The 19,131-nt window shown below is 48.1% G+C and overlaps 1 protein-coding gene across 1 annotated transcript in view; it reads right to left on the bottom strand.

The window, feature by feature from the left end:
- Nucleotides 1-14,847: 14,847 nt before the first annotated feature.
- The window catches only part of PRRX1 (paired related homeobox 1), a 42,521-nt gene continuing 38,237 nt past the window's right edge, over nt 14,848-19,131 (bottom strand). The window contains exon 4 of the mRNA XM_005498851.2: nt 14,848-18,580. Within this exon, the coding sequence (XP_005498908.2) occupies nt 18,442-18,580 (139 nt within the window). The 3' untranslated portion in view covers nt 14,848-18,441. The remainder of the gene's footprint in view (nt 18,581-19,131) is intronic.

Below are 19,131 nucleotides of genomic sequence, written 5' to 3'. Positions count from 1 at the left end.
GAGGGCTGTCACAGTGCCTGTCACCTGGGGATGAAGGGGCAAAGGGGTGGCACTGCACCGCCAGTCCTTACCCTGCAGGCTCCTTGGATGTGCACCAGCTCCAAGGCGGGGGAAGAAATCTCAAAGAGATGTTTCTGGGCTGATTAAAGTTAATTAGCTCAAATTATGCCTCTGAAGGGAACTGTTTCTTATTTCAGGTTCCCGCCGACTTGGGCCCAAGCCTGGTTTTCATAAGGTCGGTAACTGCAAACAGATAGAGCCCTTTCATTGGAAACAGGCAGCGCAGCATATAATTAAAGAAGTATGCACTGGCATCTCAAAGAACCGTTTTCAATTACTGCTATTTCGAGAGGATTAAGGGGAAATATTTCAAACAAGACCACTGCAAAAATAGATTTTGTTTGTCATTAGCTTTGAAATAATATTTGACTTAAGGGCTGAAATTTCCATATGCCAAGTCTGCCTCTGGCAGCACTTTCCCCAAGGGCTGGGAAGAGGATGATTCATAGCAGCATGGGAGCAGAGCTCCCTAGGTATGGTCCTGTTTCCACATGGGAAATGCCTTCTTTTTTCCCTGGCCAGTTTTATCTCTGTGGCAGCCTGAAAGTGACGCAGAGGGCAGCCTCAGATGCAAGGAACACACCGCATGGGACTTACTTGGTTACCAGACTGCACCTGAAGTGCTCTGGGGACACATTGCTGCTGCTTTCAGATAGAAACACCCTCCCATGGAGGGAGTGATGGCTCTCTTCGTCCAGATGCTCTCCTTGGCCAGGCCAGCTGTACCTCTGACCCTTGTGATTTGCTGCCCTGTCTCTGCGTAGCACGAGCCTGTGGGTGCGAATTTGGGCTGGTCTATTCTGCCAGCGGCCATGCAGGTGGCCTGGAAGATGCTGTTTTGTCGTAGTCACTGCAATAGTAAAAAGATGCATACTGTAATGTACCCGGATAGGATGGAGACCACTTCACCCAACCACAGACATTTCAGTGCCAGGATTTGTTGAACATCTTCTGAGATACCTATCATACGTCAGACAATCAGAAGTTGGTTACTAGCCATATGAAAGGATCTCAGACTCATACTTGCAGGTTCAACACCTAATTATCAGGCAACTTGAGTGCATTGAGAGTTTCCAAGCTTTGTTTGGCATGCACAAAGTGGGCATGTTCATCTTCCCTTTGTAGGGCTTGACTTCTCCGAGAAAAGGGCTATTTCTCACAGCACCTGAAACAGTCGTGCCCCTGACTCCCCAGGGGCTCCTAAAGGCCTGTGTGGAGTCAACAGCATGGGAAGGGCCTGGCCACAGGGTGTTGAGAAGGGCTCTTCACTGACATTTGCCTAGGGAGCTTATGAGGTTCAAGCAACAGAAACACTGGTCCTAGTAGGATCATGAGAAATCATTTCTCTGTGCTATTTACAGCAACAAATAACATATTTTTCCTTTTGGAAACACCACAAGGAGGATGTTTCTCATGGCTGTTGAGAAAGAGGGGTTCGACTTTGGGGAATAGCATGGGTTGGGGTGCGTAAGCTTAAGGCAGTAAGGCAACACATCAAAGAGAGCCAAGGACACCAAAAACGGAGTTTGGCCACTTCCATGTCAAAGTGCGAGGCTGTTGGCACCAGCTCAGACTCTTACATGTGAGAGCAGCTGCAGAGATTTCTGATGAGCAGAGGCACCAAAAGACAGCTCCCCTCCATGTACACAGGCCAGAGGCATTTCTAAATGCATGGCCACTGGGTCCAGGGGACATGTGACAGCTTCCCTGTCCCACAAAGTGACTGATGGGCAATGAAAAGGCTGAGAGGTGTGGGCTTCCTATTTGTCAATGGGGCTACATAACCCGAAGGGTTACCCAAAGTGCTTTCTGTTTCCAGACCTGCATGCTTCAAAGGCTCAGAGGGCTCCATCTCAGCCAAAAAGCCTCCAAACACACTGCAAGAACTAGTAGAAGGGGGAAAATAGCACACCAAAGCAGATTGGGTCAAACAAGCCCAGGCTCATGGAAATTTTTCACTGTTAGCAGGTCTTGAGTGGCTGTTGGTCTAAAAGCACGTGAGAGGAAGCCACTAGCCTTGGGAAACAGGGACCAGGAGATGCATCTCTGCTGTGAGCTTAGAGCAAAAACATAGCCACGAAGTCCTGCCAGAATAACATCACCCGGCAGGGAGAGGATGGCAGATGTAGGAGGGTGCATGTCTCCAAAGATGGGGAAAGAAAATGCAAAGCGCAGCATGGGTAGATAGCTGAAGAAATGCCTGCTTTCCGTGTGCAGTATTTCAGTCCCTGTAAAATCGAAGTGCATTTCATGACTAGTGCAATCAGTTCTCCTGTAGGTAATCCAGCATCTTCTCATGGAGCCCCTGATGCCACTTGCAGTGATTTCAGGTCAGCCCTGCACCCATGCTGACAGGCAGTGCAGCCCAGAGAAGGGTACACATCGGGATGGCAGCTGGCACCCTCCTACACACTTTCCCCCTGCACCCCCTGTGCTGCTGGGTGCCACCCCCCACTATTGATCCCTCCTGACTGCCGGTGTCCAGCACAGTACCGAGCTTCGGATGGTGGCTCTATGGTTTCCACTTCTGGTGCCCCCTCCCAGGAGTGCAGGGTCATGGCCTCATCTCTGTCCCCATCTCCATCCTCAGCCTACTCCTCAGCTCCTCTCCAAAGAGCTGTTGTTTGACCTTTCTTCTCCCAAATCTCTTGTTGCATCTCCAGCCACTCCCACTCCCCCCATCCAGCCTTTCACCATCTTTCCTGGGGCAAGACTTGACAGGGCTCTGAGCAGCCTGATCTAGTTGAAGATGTCCCTGCTCATTGCAGTGGGAGTTGGACTAGATGACCTTTGAAGGTCCCTTCCAAACCAAACTATTCTATAATTCTATGAAGGCAGAGCTGGGGCTGGCAGGACCAGCCTCAAGCACCTCAGTTCCATGCACAGGCACTGGCTCATCATCCAGCATCAAATCTCAGGGGTCACTCACAGGCAGAAGAGGGGAGGACACAGCCAGGCAGGAAATGCATTGGTCTCCCTCATCCCTGCCCACCTCCCTCCCATCTCATCCCACAGCCCCTCCAGCTCCTCTGTATCACTGCCAGGCATCCATCAGCTGATGGATGTGCTTGGTACTATCCCTGGCATAAGTCTGAGTCACTCCTGGTACTTGCCAACCACGTCTAGGATCACAAAGTATCACTGCAATCCCCATCAGTGCTGATTCCTTCCACCATAGTGCTGGGCAGCCTCTCTCAAGACTCCTATGAGCCCTCCAGGAAATACCCTGTGGAGAACAAAATTAGATGTCAAAGAGCAGAAGGATTTCAGCTCTGGCTAAGTTCTGGCAGGTCTCCAAGGCTGGGGAGGAGAAAAGTCTTATGAAAACACTCGTCAGAAGGTGGTGAGAAATTACACTTAGGTCACTTGAACTCCAGCCCTGAGGAAAGGGGTCAAGCCCACAGAGTAAAGCCCAGCTGGATGGGAAGAAGCCAGCAGAGTTTTTTCGGGGAGGAACTGCTTGGTTTGTTAATTTGATGACATCTCCTTGGCTCGGTTTTCCTCGACTTGGGATTACAGGTCTGGACCCACTTGTTCACTCCCACTTGGTGGTGCCTCTCCTGCCAACACCATGGAGTGGCTCATGCCTGGGTGTGATGCTTAGATTTTGGGCATGGGCCACCCAGCTGCAGCACTGCCAGGTGATTTTACTAGGTGAAGCACAAGAGCTGCTTGCCCACAGGATGCAAACAAGTTGGGCATTAATGACATGGTCCAGCCTAGGAGAGTGGGCCTATAGATCTGGTCTAAGCAAGTGACAGTATGATGTGAATCTCCTTTTAACACATTTTTTGGGGTTGTGGAGTGGTTTTCTGACTGCTATTTGACAGCCTTTCACAGATGCCAAACTTCCACTTTCAAAAGCAAGTGATTTTTGAGCACTTTGTCTCAAAAGAACTTTGTCTCCCAAGAGAAACTTCCTTTTGAAAACAGTTCCCTAAAGTTCTTGAGGCACTTGGAAGGTTTTTGCTTTTATATTACAATTTTTAAAGAGCCTTTAAAAGAGGATGTAAGGCAATGGGTGGGATCCCATGAACAAATTAAGTTATCAGCAGTCCTTGTATTTATTTTTCCCATGGAAAAAAAGTCCTTTTTCACTTTCAAGCATTTAAAGTGGCTATATGCACCAAAAGAGCTTGCAAAATGTTTCCATTGCCTGGTCCTACGTATTTTGGACATGCTACCGAATGGATTAACTGGTGGATTGACCTCCTGAGGTCTTCCAATACTGTTGAAAATGTTTTTTTTTGAGAGAAGCACAGCATTGCTGGAGACAAAAGAGAAGTATTTGTTGGTTTTGATGGCTTGCATGTATGAGTGTTCATTTTGAAATTGTGTCCTTGTGGGGATGGGATAGGTTGACTCCTATTACAATAGGATGCTGCTTTCTACCCAAGGCATCCTGAGGGAGTGTTTGGACTGGTCCTGAAAGCCCTGGAGACTGTCCAAAGACAGCATCTCCTTGTGCATCCTCCAGCAGATTGCTCCATTCAGGTCCGTGCAGCGCCAATCGGCAAGCAAATTTATTTTCCTTCTCCTTCCAACTCCAGCTTACCCTGGAAAGCCCAGCATCCTTGCAAGAGCTACTTCTTGGTAGATTTATAGCTCGACTGCATGGCTGTATGCAGTTCAGAGTTTACATAAATGCTGGGCATGGTCCCAGTGCTGGGTGCTGACTCAGGCGCCCGCCCGTGCGATGCTCCCACGTCAGTAGTTCAAACAGGCCTCGAGGAGCAACTGTGCTGACATTTCACACTGTCACCAACCGTAACAGTCACTGGAGCGGCCAAATCATGAGGCTTCATGTCCTGGAGAGAAAGAGTTTTAAATCTTCCTTTTCCCAGCCCCTGACCTCAAGCAAACACAACATAATTGGGTTGTTCCAGTTGGCGGCGGGTTTGATTCATTTTACTGTCAGGAGATCGCTCTGGCTGGGTGTACAAAGAGGCTCCTTGGTCCTGGCTCAGTTTCCAGTGTCTGCAGAAGGAACAGATCCTGGAACCCCCTGCTACAGCCCATCAGGGCCTGCCGGTCATCCCCAGCCTCTGGAACACTGTCACAGGTGATGGTGGGTTGAAAGGCTGATGCAGAATAAGAGCCTCACCTGCACTTTGGGGGGAAAAAAATATTCTCCACTGCAAGAAAAAAGTGTGAGAAGGAAGGGGACTGCCAAGATGAGGGAGAAGGGACACCCTTGCTGTTGCTGCTGAAGGAGAGTGTAATGGGAACAAAATGCTGTAAATCCTCCCTATTATGCAGACACCCACTGCAGCTCCATGGTGGAATTCACAATGTCCAGCCTGGACACTGCTGCTATGGACCATGCTCCAGCTAAAGATAGGGCTTCATTTGCAGCCTGAAATGATAAAATACAGCACAGAAAGGCTTTTTTTATTTGCCTTTTTTTTTTGTTTTGATTTGTTTTTTTGTTTGTTTGTTTGTTTGATTTTTGTTTTTCTTACCCAAAATGTCAAAAACTCCATTACTTCTTAGCTACAACAGTACATAGTATTTAACTTCGTGCCTCACTGTGGGTTTTTAGAGCTGCCTAGTTCTCATAAGCCCTCCCTGTGTATCTGTATCTCTATTCCCCTCCTGGAAAGCTGCCTTTCTCATTCCTGAGAAATGGAAGCTACAAATGCCATAGCACCATCTGGCTGCAGCAGAAAAAAGGTAATTTCTGCAGCAACTAGGTTGATGCCAGAACTCCTCACCCTGCATCTAAACAGACTCTCCTGTATCTGCTCTTCTCAGATGCATCTCCGTTCCTGGAAATGCAAGGAATGGCCAAAACACATAGACCTCCTCATGACTTGTTATACAAATGTGATAAAAGGCTTCTCAGAAAACATCTCTGTGCTGTTCCTTATGTGCTCCTTGCCTGCATTTTAATAAGGTAATGTTTGGGAATAGTTAAGTAGCTGTCTTGACTTGTTTAACTTGATAGCCACAGATATTTCACTGAGCTGGTGCGGGATTTATGTCTCAATAAAACAATAACATTTGGTAAGCGTTGCGGTTTCAGGGAGATTTATGTCCCATCAACAATCTGAGAGGGATTTATAGGGCCTGTCAGAGGTAGGGTTACAGGAGGTACCCTCTGAGAGACACCGAGAACCCTGTGTCTTACTGCTCGAGGGTGATTCCTCAGAGAGACCAAGACCTGGAGCAGTGCAGCCTGCTGACATATTGCCCTGCTAATGTTTGTCATTAATAAAACTAAACACAAGGGCTGAGGGAGCTGCCTGGTGATGGAAAGCATTTTGTTATGTGCTTCCCTTCTTCCAGCTCTGTAACAGGCAAGGAAGAGTAGTGGGGAACCCATTGCAACCCAGCCCCCACGAGGGAGTTCGTGTTATCTCTGGGAAGAGGCCAGGGATGACTACACTGCTGCCACATTGTCCTTCAGAGATGTCCCTCAAAGGGTCACAACCATCCATCAACAAGAGCCTTGAGACAGCAGCAGGATACCTGGAGCAGGGATGAAGCCCAGGAGGCAGCAATGGGGCTACAGGACACCAGTTTCCAAGAGATGGAGGACTGTGTCTCCTAGTTGCTCTTCAAACCAAGCATTTCACAACACTGCCATTTAAGCATAAACTGTATGAGCTAGGGACAAGCTGCATTACAAACAATCAAATTCCATGTTGCAGGTGGCTTTCCAGAGCAGTTCCAGTACCACAAAGCTCTGGTGTCTGGGCTTTCGCAGGGGTCACTGGCTAGGAAACAAAATGTCATCTCCAACAAGTTTAGGAGATCCTTCTCTCCGCTGGGACAAACTCCTTAACTGGTTTTTGACCGATAGAAGTTTCACCAGTGTCTTTGCAATTTCACTGTCAGAGCTTTCCTGCCAGAAATCCAGCCAAATAAATCCTTGAAAGTACAAGAGGAAAAAAATAATGATTTTTTGCTTTGTTTAGGAGAGTTGGCAAAGTCTGTGTAAACTTCTCAAAGCACGATAGCCCTGTGAGAGGCTCAGTTTCACTCCCAGACATGAGCTCTGGAGCATCGCCTTTCCTTGAGTCCCAGCAGCTGATGTACTTCTGAAGACAAATTTCTTTGGGTTGAAATTGCTCTCTCTTGGGTCTCAGCCTAGACATACATCATCAGCAAGATTCATACGATTAAAATAACTGTAAAAAAGTGATTGATTTTGCAAGCAGCAGGTGCTGGAGGGAGAAACAAGGCTCCAGAGCAGAGCATCAGAGCTGCAGAGCTGAAGGAGCACAATGCTGGGAGCTGCAACATCTTTGCTTACCAGCTCTCATGGTGACAGAAATACAACAAGTCAAGCTTGATGAGAATTAAACCAGCTTTAAATTTTGTTTCAGCCCTGGCAGTTATTAGGACAAGTTTGATCTTTTGCAAACAACAGCAACAAGTTTCCTGAATAGAAGCTGTGTCTGGCAGCACCATGATTTGTTCAGCCTCATCACAAGGAGACCAGGACATGCTTTAGCTGCTCCATGCAGCAGCCTTTTGGCTTGAGGGTAGCATTTACTAGTTGCAGAATTGTCCAGATATCCTTCAACCAGACTCTCCACTGAGCTGCCAGAGCTCAACTGGGAGGAAAGAAACCTGTTGTTGGACATCACAACTTACACCTCCTAGGAATGACTGGAAAAAAAAAAAAAAAAAGAAAAAAAGAAATAGTGTCAAAAAGTTAAAAAATCTCCTTCCTCACTGGCCAGGTTTTGACTGACTGCTCTGAGCAGGCTCTGGCACCAGGAGTCAACGCTCCCCAGATTAGCAAGCCGGCAACGCCACGCTTTGAAATGCAGCTCCTTCCAGCTCATCACTTCTATCATTAACATGGGGATTGCTATTAATCACCAAGTGTACGTGTCCTCGTTATTCATAACGAGACATGGATGACTGCGCTGCCATCCCAGCCAACACACCAGCTTCTCCAAGCAGTGTTTGGTTAATGACCCATACCTTGAAGGTGTCCCAGGAAAAACAAGCTGAGGCAGAGTCACCCAGTGTCAAATAAACCATGAATGTTAGATTTCATTAAAACAGTGACGTCTGAGTACATAAGAGTTTTGGAGGGGGTTTTCACATTTTCAGTCTTCTCTTGAAAGATTTTGGATTTGTTTGTTCAATGTATTTTTTGCCAGGAAAAACAATTATTTTTCGTTTTTAAAAAAGTCCCTCCAACTCTCACTTTTTTTTTTTTAATACTAGAAAAGGTGACCAAAAAAAAAAAAAAAAAAAAACCACCATGGAGAGAAAGCAGCTTTTGAGCCACACTAGCACAAACTCACTCTTCCTCTCTTCCAGAAAATAACCAATAGGGACAAGAGCCCCCATTGTACCAGTCAGTGCAGGGACAGAAGGGCTCATCCCAGGTCTCTCCAATGGGTTCCCCAGCCCTTGCATGGTCTCAGCCCTGATGCGCAGCAGGCTCTTCCCTCAGGCCCTGCTCACAGTTACTCCACCCCTCCCCAGGACCTACCTCCTCTCCGTCTATTTCTCTTTCTTTTTCCCTTTTTTGCTGCCCCAGAGGAGCTGTGCTACCTGTTGGTGTTTGATGAAGAAAGGGGCACATAGGGTGGGCAGATGGGAAAGCAGAGACTAGACCCTCAGAGGGCAAACAGGGGTGTATCAGCACTGTGAGGTCTGAGTTGGAAGCAACATCACAGCTCCATTGCGGGTCCGTGTCCAAACTGTCCCCCATGCAGCAATGCGAGGAGCATGGTGTGCCTGCTGCAAATGCACTGCAGAGGGATGCCCACACCAACTGGTGTCCTTGGTCAGGGTCCCACTAGGTCTCCAGGTAGGATGAGAGCCTGAAGGAAGGGAGATATGCAAACCAGAGCAAACAAATCAAATCTCTCCACTGCTGTCCTTACTCTTGCACCTACAGCTGTAACTCAAGTAAATATCTGCAGACATTAACACAGCACATGCAACCATTAGTTGCATGTGTGCAGCTTCTGCGACACATTCTCTAAACGCATGTTTTTGGGCACAAGCACCTTTCAACTGCCGCTTAGCATATGCTTCTCCCCAGTGGTTTCAATAAAGGCAGTGCATACAACAATTAACTTGAGGTTACGCACAGGCAGCAATGCCATCTCCTCAAAGGAGGGGTACTGAATGGGACCCACTTTTGCATGCACAGCTTTCTTGGGGTGTGTATGGTGGGTACACACACATGTGCATGTGATTGCATGGGCACATTCATGCTTACATGCTCCCCCTGCCACCTTAGCCCGAAGACTGACCACAGCAGTGAGGGTGCTGCCAGGGCTTCCATCCAATGGAAGGAGAGCAAATATCCTGGCACCATTAGTGGTCTGTGATGTGTTTTTTTAATTAGGAAAAATAACTTTGCTAACTTTTCTATTCTAATCCTGTTCCATTCTCTGTAATTACTCATACTGTAATAAACAGCATCATAGCCCAGACTAGAAGGCTAATGACTGTTGATGGGAAATATTTTGTTTCATAACAGCATCTACAGCCAGCAGAACACGAGAACATTTTTTTCAGGAACATGGAAGATGCTATTTTTAACTGTTCTCCCCCGTATTTATGGTGTTTGGAGGAAAGATGCACCAGTTTAAACAACTTGCAGCAATACGTGCCATTTAACTTTGTCCACACCATGGGGAGAGATGTGCAGGAGTCCCAGTCTGGTGGCTGGACAGTGGGATGACCATGTTCACTGTAGGCTGGTTTCTTCACCATCTTTCCATCTACAGCTTTACAGCACCCAACACCAAGACTATAATCATCAGGACATGACACTGTGCTCTGTGTGCTGCCACCCAGCCCCAAAATGTACCTTCTGGTGCTGGCTCTGGGCCAGCAGCAGGGTGAGAGCTGAGTCTGGTGGTGCTGAGTGCTGCAGACATCCAGAGAGGGACATAAGAGCCTGGGCAGAGCAAGAGGTGGCTGATGAGGATGCAAGGTAGGTGCAAGTTGCCTGGGTGTCACCCAAAGCATCCCCTTCTTCATTGGCACCCTCCAGCCCCTACCAGGAGGGTCCTTCCCCTTGAGCAGGGAGCTTCCCCCATGCCCATCATCTTACTCACCTTGCTTCCTTTGGGATTATAAAGCTCCATTCAGTGTCCTGGCTTCTCTTGCTTAGCACAGCACAGCTCCACCAAAAAAATCAGACCTGCCAAGGCTCCAACATGAGGGTCCAGGTAAGCCTAAGGGCTCTCAACTGGAGCACCAGAGTTGTTGCAAACCCAACAGCTTTAACACAGACAGAAAGGGCATTTAAGCACATAGTCGGCTGAAATCACATTCCTCTGTGTCCAACAAAAATATATTCTTAATAGCCATGGAGCTAAGTGGAGTCATCCAGAGTTATGGTTTCCTTTCAGCAGATATTTCATCTTTGGGCTGTCATTTTCACTCAGGCCATGATTAAAACAATAAACCTTGGAGAAACCACCCCAGTCCCCATCAACAGCTGCTTCGCCTCCACACACTGCAATGGGAGCCATTCATCACCAAAAAGAAGGACGGGAAATTAAAGACAGATTATCATTATTATTTATTATTCAAAGCTGCCATGTTTGGCCAGCAAGCTCTCCTTGGTAAAGCAAGGGTGGCCACAGCTGCCACCCTGCAGATGTTCATTGAGGAGGGAGAAGTTGACCCAAGGTGCAAGGAGTGAGTCTCTGCTGCATGTGCTCAACATCTCTAGGACCTTCATCTCTGGTCTCACATGACAGGCAAGTCATAGTATTGGAAGGATTCTGCCTGTTTACCTCTGAAAACCTTCCTGGACATTTGCATTCCATCCATGAAACCCCACCTGGACAAACAGCTTCCAAAGGGAAACAATTCAACCATCAGGCGTTGCTCAAACAACCAAGAAGTTCGTCATCATAACTCCCAGCCCTGGTCCCTGTGATCTTGGGCAGCCTGTTCTCCTGGGATTCTGCTCTTTCTGCCCAACCTGGATGGCATCATGGGACCTTCACGGCCTTAAATGAGCTCGCTGATAGGGAAGGAGCAGGCATCCAGGTTGTCCTCCAAACCTGCAATGCAGTTTTGTTTGTGCATGAAGTTATTGTAGAGATGATGGGCAAGATCCTGCCACCCAGGTTGACCACAGGGCTCATTGGACAGCTGGAGGAGACACCTAGAGCTAGCCCATGGCAGAGGTGTTAGAGAAAACAGCCTATGTCCCGGCAAGCTCAGAATGTGAAGTGTCCTGCTTAGACATTTCACTCACGTCACAAAGACAGACGTAGCAGAAATGCAACAGTTTTCCTGGAGCTTGTTTTCCAAGTGCTCAACATGTTCCACTTCAATAAGGCTGGAAAATCTATCATGTCAGTGCTCCTGCCATGCCTGTACATATCTGCATTTTCCTTACAGTATTTTTAGAGATTTCCACTCCTCAGCCTGATTTGGGATGAAGTCAAATATGCAAAGTCTTGGAAGCTGCCGCAGGAAACGAAACTCAATTTTTCAACCGGCTTTAGATACAGCCTTCGGCCACAGCGATAAATCTTCTGCCAGTCTGGAGATCTGCACTTGCCTTCCAGATAAGGACTTAATATGGTCTTTGTCCCTCAGCCAGCCCAGGGAAGTGCTGCTGTCCCACCCCTCTGAGGATGGGCTGAAGCTTCCCACAAGAGGCTGCTTCTCTGATGGGAGGCAATAGCAGGAGAGGGCACATGGCAGAGCTCCCTGGCTCCTTGTCCCGTTCAGCCCTCCCAAGCCAGAGGAGTGGGGAGCTTGGCTATCTCCTTGTGCCTCGTCAGTTCTCTTTCAAGACAGCCCTATTCCCCAAGGGTCCCATATCTACAAGACTTGTGTCTTGTTGCTGAAGCACAGGAGATAATGATGGGACTGGCTTGGAAGAAGCTCAGTTCTCAGATTTACAGCAGGACCAGGCTCAGCTCAGCCATGTCAACCCACACATCCACTGAGAACTCCCCAGCACAGCTCCTCCAGAAACTGTTTCTACCTATACCGCTACAACAGCCAGGCAGTTTTGTGAGGTGAAGTCACACAGGCAAAGCATCTGCCATGGCAGTCACCTCCTTCCACTGTGTCATGGACCTGGTTCATCCTCCTGGTCAAACACACACCTTTGTGGTCCACACCAAGCTGCACATCCCAGGCAGGATAGCTCTTCACCTGAGCTCGCTCTCCTGTGTGGAGGAGGACACAGCTGTCTTAACACCCCTCATAGCATGGAATGAAGCATACTCTGGAGCTGCATTTGTTTTTCCGCCAGCCAAGGCTTTTCATAGAGCTACATGCCATTAAATTAATCCTGCCTTCATCTCTAGTTTGACCATAGTCCACACATGTTACCAAGCCAGTCCTAAATCTGCACATCTGCTGGAAGGAGAGCTACCCTGTTACCTCAGCAGCATTATGAGGACCCACCTCAGAAGCATGCTGTGACCTTTCCTGTCCAGTGATGGGCTTTACTGGGACCACCCACCATGCCAGCCCTATGGTGGGAGGAGGGAGCTGTGGGAAACCCACATGTCCCACACTCACCTTGGAGAAGCCTTACCACCTCCTCTGCTCACTGAGGTTGGCCATGGAGGAGTGCTCATCCCCGTTGCATGCAGCTGCTTTTTGGGCATGTGGGACCAGCCTCGCCACCCAGCTCAGGTGCAGCCTGACTACCAAAATGGGGTACACTGTGGTATCCCAAGATGTGTTTACAGCGTGGCTAATTTTAGCACCTCCCATTTGCAAGGAGAGGGCTCCACCCAGCCCCATGCTGGAACCACCTTTGGACTGGAAAGCAGCAGTTGTGAGACAACATCTGGCATCGTTCGGTCAGGCAGAGGCAGGAAGCGAAGGAAAACAGTGTCTGTCCAAGGCTGCCGAGGGACTCCAGCTAGGCAGACAGCAGAATTTGGCCAAGACGCTGGAAAGAGTAACTCCAATCTTAAAAAGAGTTATTAAAAAAAAAAAAAAAAGAAAAAAAAGATGAGACATTATAAGTTGCTGGTTGCCATTTGTCATCCTTCAGCCCGCTGTTAACTCCCACCACGTGTCTCCCTTCTGTGACATGGAGATGTCAACCCCTCCTGCCTCAGTCATTTGAGCTTCATCTTCACAGCTGGAGACCCCAGGGCCCCATCTCAACATCGCCCATGGGACCTCAGCACATGGGCTGTGAGGTTGCAGGGGAGTACAGGGCAAGGCCCAGCCATCTCCTGGCCTCACCTTGATAGAGGACAGTCCCTTACTTTTCAACTTCATTTAAAAATCAACACCTGGTTGTCAGATGGTGCAACAACCCTGCTTGGGGTTCCCCCGACTCAGGGGGATTCCACTGAGCAGAACTCTGCTGAGGTGGCTGTGTACAGAGAGGCTGCCATACACCGCTTCTGCCATAGCTTTTACTGGTCTTGCTGGGAAATCCAGGCCAAACTGGGAGCTAGAGCACCATGCGGTAGTAGCTCTTGGTTCATTGGTGACTGGCAGCCATCAGGTGAGGAGCCACAGCACAGCAGTGTCAGGTGGGGAGACAGACATTTGCCCAAAGGGAGCTCAGATGAGCCAGCTGCAGGTCTGGATGGATATCTGAGGCTTGTTTCAACTCAGTCCAAACCACTCTGGTCTCAAAAACAACTTGGAAGCTACATTATTTGCAATTCTACTTCTTTTGGCAACCAAGAAATAATAAGTAAGAGGCTGATATTATTATTATTATTTCAGCTTCAGAGAGGTGAACAATCAGCTCTGCAAGGAATGTAAACTTGGCTGACCGCTAAGGGCTTTGCAGAGATACTCAGTTCCCCTTAACAGGGTCTCTCTGTTGGCTGTGATGCCAAACATTATCTGCCCCTTGTAATTAGCCTGGTTAACAAACCAAACACACACTGCCCATGGAGAGTCAAAAGCCAAGTCAGGAGGGGAAACAGGAGGCCAACCCAGACACACTCAGGATTCCCAACACTTGACTCAAATCTCAATGAATCACTTAGAAACGAAGAAGGGAAGCCACAGAAAGACACCAGCTGCCCAACATGTCTTCTCCTTCCCCACCTCACCTCATCCCCAACAACAGCTCCCAGCAGAGACCTACTCTCTGAAGCACAACTCACCAGCCCAGCCTGGTGTCACCTCTTGACAAAATCCCTCCTGCAGCACCCACCCCACTCCTTTAATAGCCTACTGCACTAACTAGCCCTCATTAGCCTCTGAGCTCCTTCTGACCATCTCCCTCGCTTTGCAGTGAAGTGTTTTCCCTCCTGAGTCCATGTCTTTCTGCTCCCTGCACAGGTGGTGGGACTCAACCCCTTTCCTCTCCTAATTCGTGGCTTTCCCTCCTGGTCACCCACCCCCAGCACCCACCCAGGGATGCCCAGCTCCTCCTGCACTACTTCTGCTCCACTTTCAGTCCCCATGATGGTGTCTCAGCAGCCCGGTGAGGTGGAGGGAGCTGTGTGTCTCATGTCTTCCCAAAAACCGTCTCTTTTAGGAGAAGCCTTTGTGGATGCTTCCCACCTTACGCTCCTGCTGAACTCATTCACAGCTGCCTGTGTTGCCAGAAGGATCCTGTGGTTCAGGCAGGGTCTGGACACGGTGCCCATCTCTGCCTACCTCACCAGCTGGCTCGCACTGTGCACACTGCAGAGGGATCCCCATCGCTGCTGTCGTCTCTCTGTGGTCCCCTGATCGGCTGCATGGTGTCCCCAGGATAAGCCCGCTGGGCAGGCAGCCCCGAGCCCTGCTCCACTGGCCCCAGCCCACTTGTTTCCCAGCCCAAGGTGTGTTCCCAGTGTGTTCCCAGCCCCAGCCAACACCTCAGGGCAGTACACACGACACATAAGTAGCAACTTATAGAAAGGACTGGGGAGTCTTTCCCCCCTTTTATTGAAAATGATCATTTCTATTCTAGTGCAAACACTGTACATTTTACATCACAAAGCAAGAGACCATTTACAGGATACATTTCCATCTGGAAATCCCTCCCGTGGCTTCATGTGTCAAGCTCCACCAGCCTCATCAATCATCCATCCCTGTTGTGCTCAAACATCCCACTCAGAGGGATTCAGCCACCTACTTCTGCATGGAGGAAGGGGAGGACTGAGAAAACAGTGTTCGTACAGAACAGGTGAGAGGAATGTGCCTCAAGACAGACCATTTCCTCCCCTGAATGGTACCCAAACTCAGTGATGACTGGGGTAGCCATGGCAACTTCCTAAGAGCTGCGACCGAAAGTCTACTAAAACCCTGTGGAACTCCATGCTTTCAGGGTAAGGCCCTTAATTTGCAAATATATTCACATGGTTCAACAAAATACAGATTAAACATACAAGATCATATTTTGCTTTGGCTGGATAGACAACTGGACACTGCCTGTTGGCTGAGGTCATCAGCAATCAAGAAACAAACAACAAAACCTGTTCATTCCTCCAGCTGGACTCTGTTTAGTGAATCCATGTAAACGAAGCAATAGTATCTTGGATGCTCTGGTTTACGTCTTAATGTTGCCCAGCTTGAAGGTGATGTAAAGGTCTCACCTGGGCTCACAACAGCTCAGTCACCTGTGATGGCATCCCCAACCAAACCGCCCAACACAAGGCAAGACCCAACTAAAACTGGAAGTGAAAAAGGTTAGAGAACCTTCCCGCAGGATCAGCCCCACTATGCAAGTCAATGCAATTCCTCACATAAATAAAGGGAGGAGGGCGAACAAGGGTTTGCACAGGCACCTATGTGAGCCCCTTCATGTAAACATCACAGCATGGGGGTGCGGATGGTCCATAGATGGATAATAGGGTACCAGAAGGTTCATGCTCTCTGAACTGCCTCCTTGCTAACTTTAGAAACAGGTGCTTGCACACACATGTGCAAGAACGCTGTTCAAGGTGACTTCTCTACTGCAGAAAAGCTGAGCAAAGAGTAGGGGAAAGCCACAGGCCACCAACATGCTGAAGGAAACAGCTGAAACCTCCAAAGTGGACACTTGGGCAGCCTCAGGCCACCACAGAGGAGGAGGTCCAGGCTGCTGTCACTGCTGGGATGGTGGTGGATGGCAGAGAAGGGCAGCAAGGCAAGGAGGAAGGCGAGCACCAGGCTCAGACACTCAACAACCGGTTCAACCTCTGCGTAATATTACATTGCACGGGGTCCTTTTCCTTTCTGATGGTGCAGGACATGTTCTTCAATACCTTCTTTGTTTGTGTAGGCACAGGAACCAAGAGTGAGCTTCTAAGTGAGGGCTGAGATTTCCAACATGATCGCTTTGCTCTAGGAGCTGGAAAAACACTACTCATGGTGGAAATATTTTGGTTTAGAGATGTTAGCTTCTCCAGATTACATAAGGCCTAAAAAAGGGATCAAACAGAACATCATGGATTTTTTTTAAATGCAATGTTGTCCAGCCTCACTTCTCCGGCTGATGTTCTGTCTGGAAGCATAAGATACGATTTTTAACTTTTTGTCTTGATCACAATTAGATGTATTTTTTTCTCAAAATATTCATACAGGGAGAAAAAAGTTCCAGCAGCAACACACCCAATCACCAGCACAACTTAACACAAGTTTGGATTTGGGGCTTTTTTCCCCAGTGTTAGCTCAAATACTTTGGCTGGATTTCCATTCATCTTCCGCCAGTTTAATTTTCATCTTCACTTTAAAGAGATTTATTTCTCATCTCCTGCAACATCCTATTTTAGACTACCAAAGCCCACTGTCAGACATCTACATATGCCCAGCCTGTCTGTAGCAAACATGCAGATGGAAACCTAAGCCATATGACTGAGCTTCATTCTCCTTCCCTTATGGTCCAGCCTGGACCATGCTCTGCTGCCTTCAATGGGACTACTCCACAGCAAAGTCACACTTGCTTAGGGGCAGGTCCCCTGTATAAGTGCTATTTGCCATAAATAAACCTCCTCTTCTGCCCAAATTTGAGAGACACAGGCATCACCAGCAACAAAAAAGATCCTAATTTCTTCAGTACGCTTGCATGGAAGAAACTTCTCCTGGGTTGCAACTCCTCTACTCATCATGGAGAGAAGGAAATTAGATCCTAATTAGCTCTCCAGACCCCAGAGGAGTGAGGACAGCAGGTAGGGAAAGCAGAGGACAGGTTAAGGCTACAGGACACATCTCACTGGGCAACGTTATGGGAACTGGGGGAAGTTTTCATGTGCGATGCTCCCTGACAAGACACCACCTGTCCTCAGAGGGGCTGGCAGACGCTTGCCACAGGGATGTCTTTGCATGTTCCCAAGAGCCACACAAACCTATCTGACTGGAGAGCAGATCCTCATCTTCCTCTATGAACATGCAAATGCCCATGGGGAAAATCTGCAAAGGAGCATGGCTCCCCCCAGCTCCCCTTCTTTGGGGTTTCTCACGGGAAGACGTGAGCCGGTCCTTTCCAGTGCTCCCTGAGGCCACCAGGAAGACTTCAGACGTGGGTCAGAGAGGCTGCAGCTGGAATTTCAATGCACGGCTCCAGGATTCTGGAGGTAGCACAAACATCCCAAACATTTTCAAAGGATTTTATTTTGTTTAATAAAAAACACCAACCAAGCTTGCATGTATATCTTATATATATAAATATATACAGTATATATAAAACAAATGCATCTGGACAATGCCTTTCCCTGTGGCGCAAACTGTAAGGCATAGAAAGAAGTGTCCTAACAGTCCTATTCTTAACACTACAGAGCGATCCCTCTCACCGTGTCTGCCCTGCTCACACCCCCACACTGGCTTTTCTCTCTTCTTTGGCTTTTTGAGGCAGCAGCGCCAGGAATACTCAAGAAAGCATTAAAGTGCTGTGAAGCCCAAGGTCTTCCTCAGATATTGAACTGGTCCAGGCATCCCAGGCAGGATGACCCCATCTCATTACGCTAACGGGCTTCTCACAGACTAATGGTCACAGCGCTGCCTCTATGGAATGAGGGCCTAGAAGGACGAAAGGTCGGGTGGATACAAGGGAAAGCAGTGACCAAACAACTTCTTCTTCTAAAGTGAACTGGGGCAGGGGGGGAGATGAGCAAGCTTTGCATCTCAGCAGGATGGCAGGTGGGACATGTCCATGGGCTGAAATCAGCAGAGGTTTCTTTCTGCAGTCCCATATAAAAATGGAAACCAACAAGGGTGAGACTGTCCTTTACTGAAGAAGCTCGTAGTATATTGAGCAGAAGCAATAAACCTGACAATAACAAGAAAAAAAAAATGGTGGCATTATCCCAAAAGGAAGGAGGAACCTTGTCACTCATGAGCGGTTCAGTTTGCTCCCACTTTGGTTCCCACGTTCAGTTCTGGGTTAGGGTTGGCTTTTTTCTTCTTTTTTTCTCCCCTTTTTTTTTTTTTTTTTTCTTTTTTTTCTTTCTTTCAGCACAAACAAGTTGCGAAGCAGGACGGGTGCTGTTGTATTTTCTCCTTCTGCAAGGCAGGTGCCTCCAGTCATTAATTGACTGTGGGCACTTGATTCCTCTGTAAACTATATTCCTTTGCCTTCAGTCTCAGGTTGGCAATACTGTTGGCCATATTCATGCCCTGCGCCGGGCTGGCGTTGGTACACGTGGCGGAGTAGGTGGCCATGGCACTGTGGGATGGAAAGAGAGAAACATCGCGTCAGATGTGGTCTTCACACCACGCAGAGAGCAGACGCACACCGCAGTGAGGTTAAACCCTGGGGTTTCCATACCTGGGGGATGTATTTCTTACGTGAGCAGCGAATTACCACCACTCTCTATTTTACATCTCTGTAAATCTCTCCGCTGCAGTTCACTTACCCAGAGATAGCAAACACCAAAGCTGGTTGAAGTCAATAGGAAAATTTCCATTTCCTAACCCAAAAGGTTCGCAATGAGATCCAGCTGACCAGCCTACCACTTAAACCACTGTTCTTTACAGTATTTCCACTGGAAGCAATGTCTTTTTGATGAGAGTAGTTGCTGGTTTTATTGCTTGTGAACTCACGTCACTTCTGAAACACGTTACATTAAGGAAAGACTGGGAAAAACCCATTTCAACAATTATGATGCTTTTTGGTTTCAGCCTTTTGGAATGAAAATTTCTACACTATTTTGCCTCAAAACTTCAGCTGATCATATAGAGCATGCCTTAAAGGTTGAAGGGAAAAAAAAATACTTT

This window comes from Columba livia, chromosome 8 (genome assembly GCF_036013475.1).
Source record: "Columba livia isolate bColLiv1 breed racing homer chromosome 8, bColLiv1.pat.W.v2, whole genome shotgun sequence".
NCBI classification, from domain to species: Eukaryota; Metazoa; Chordata; class Aves; order Columbiformes; family Columbidae; genus Columba; species Columba livia.
The sequence above is the reverse complement of the archived record's forward strand: the minus strand, read 5'-3'. Positions and strand labels throughout refer to the sequence as shown.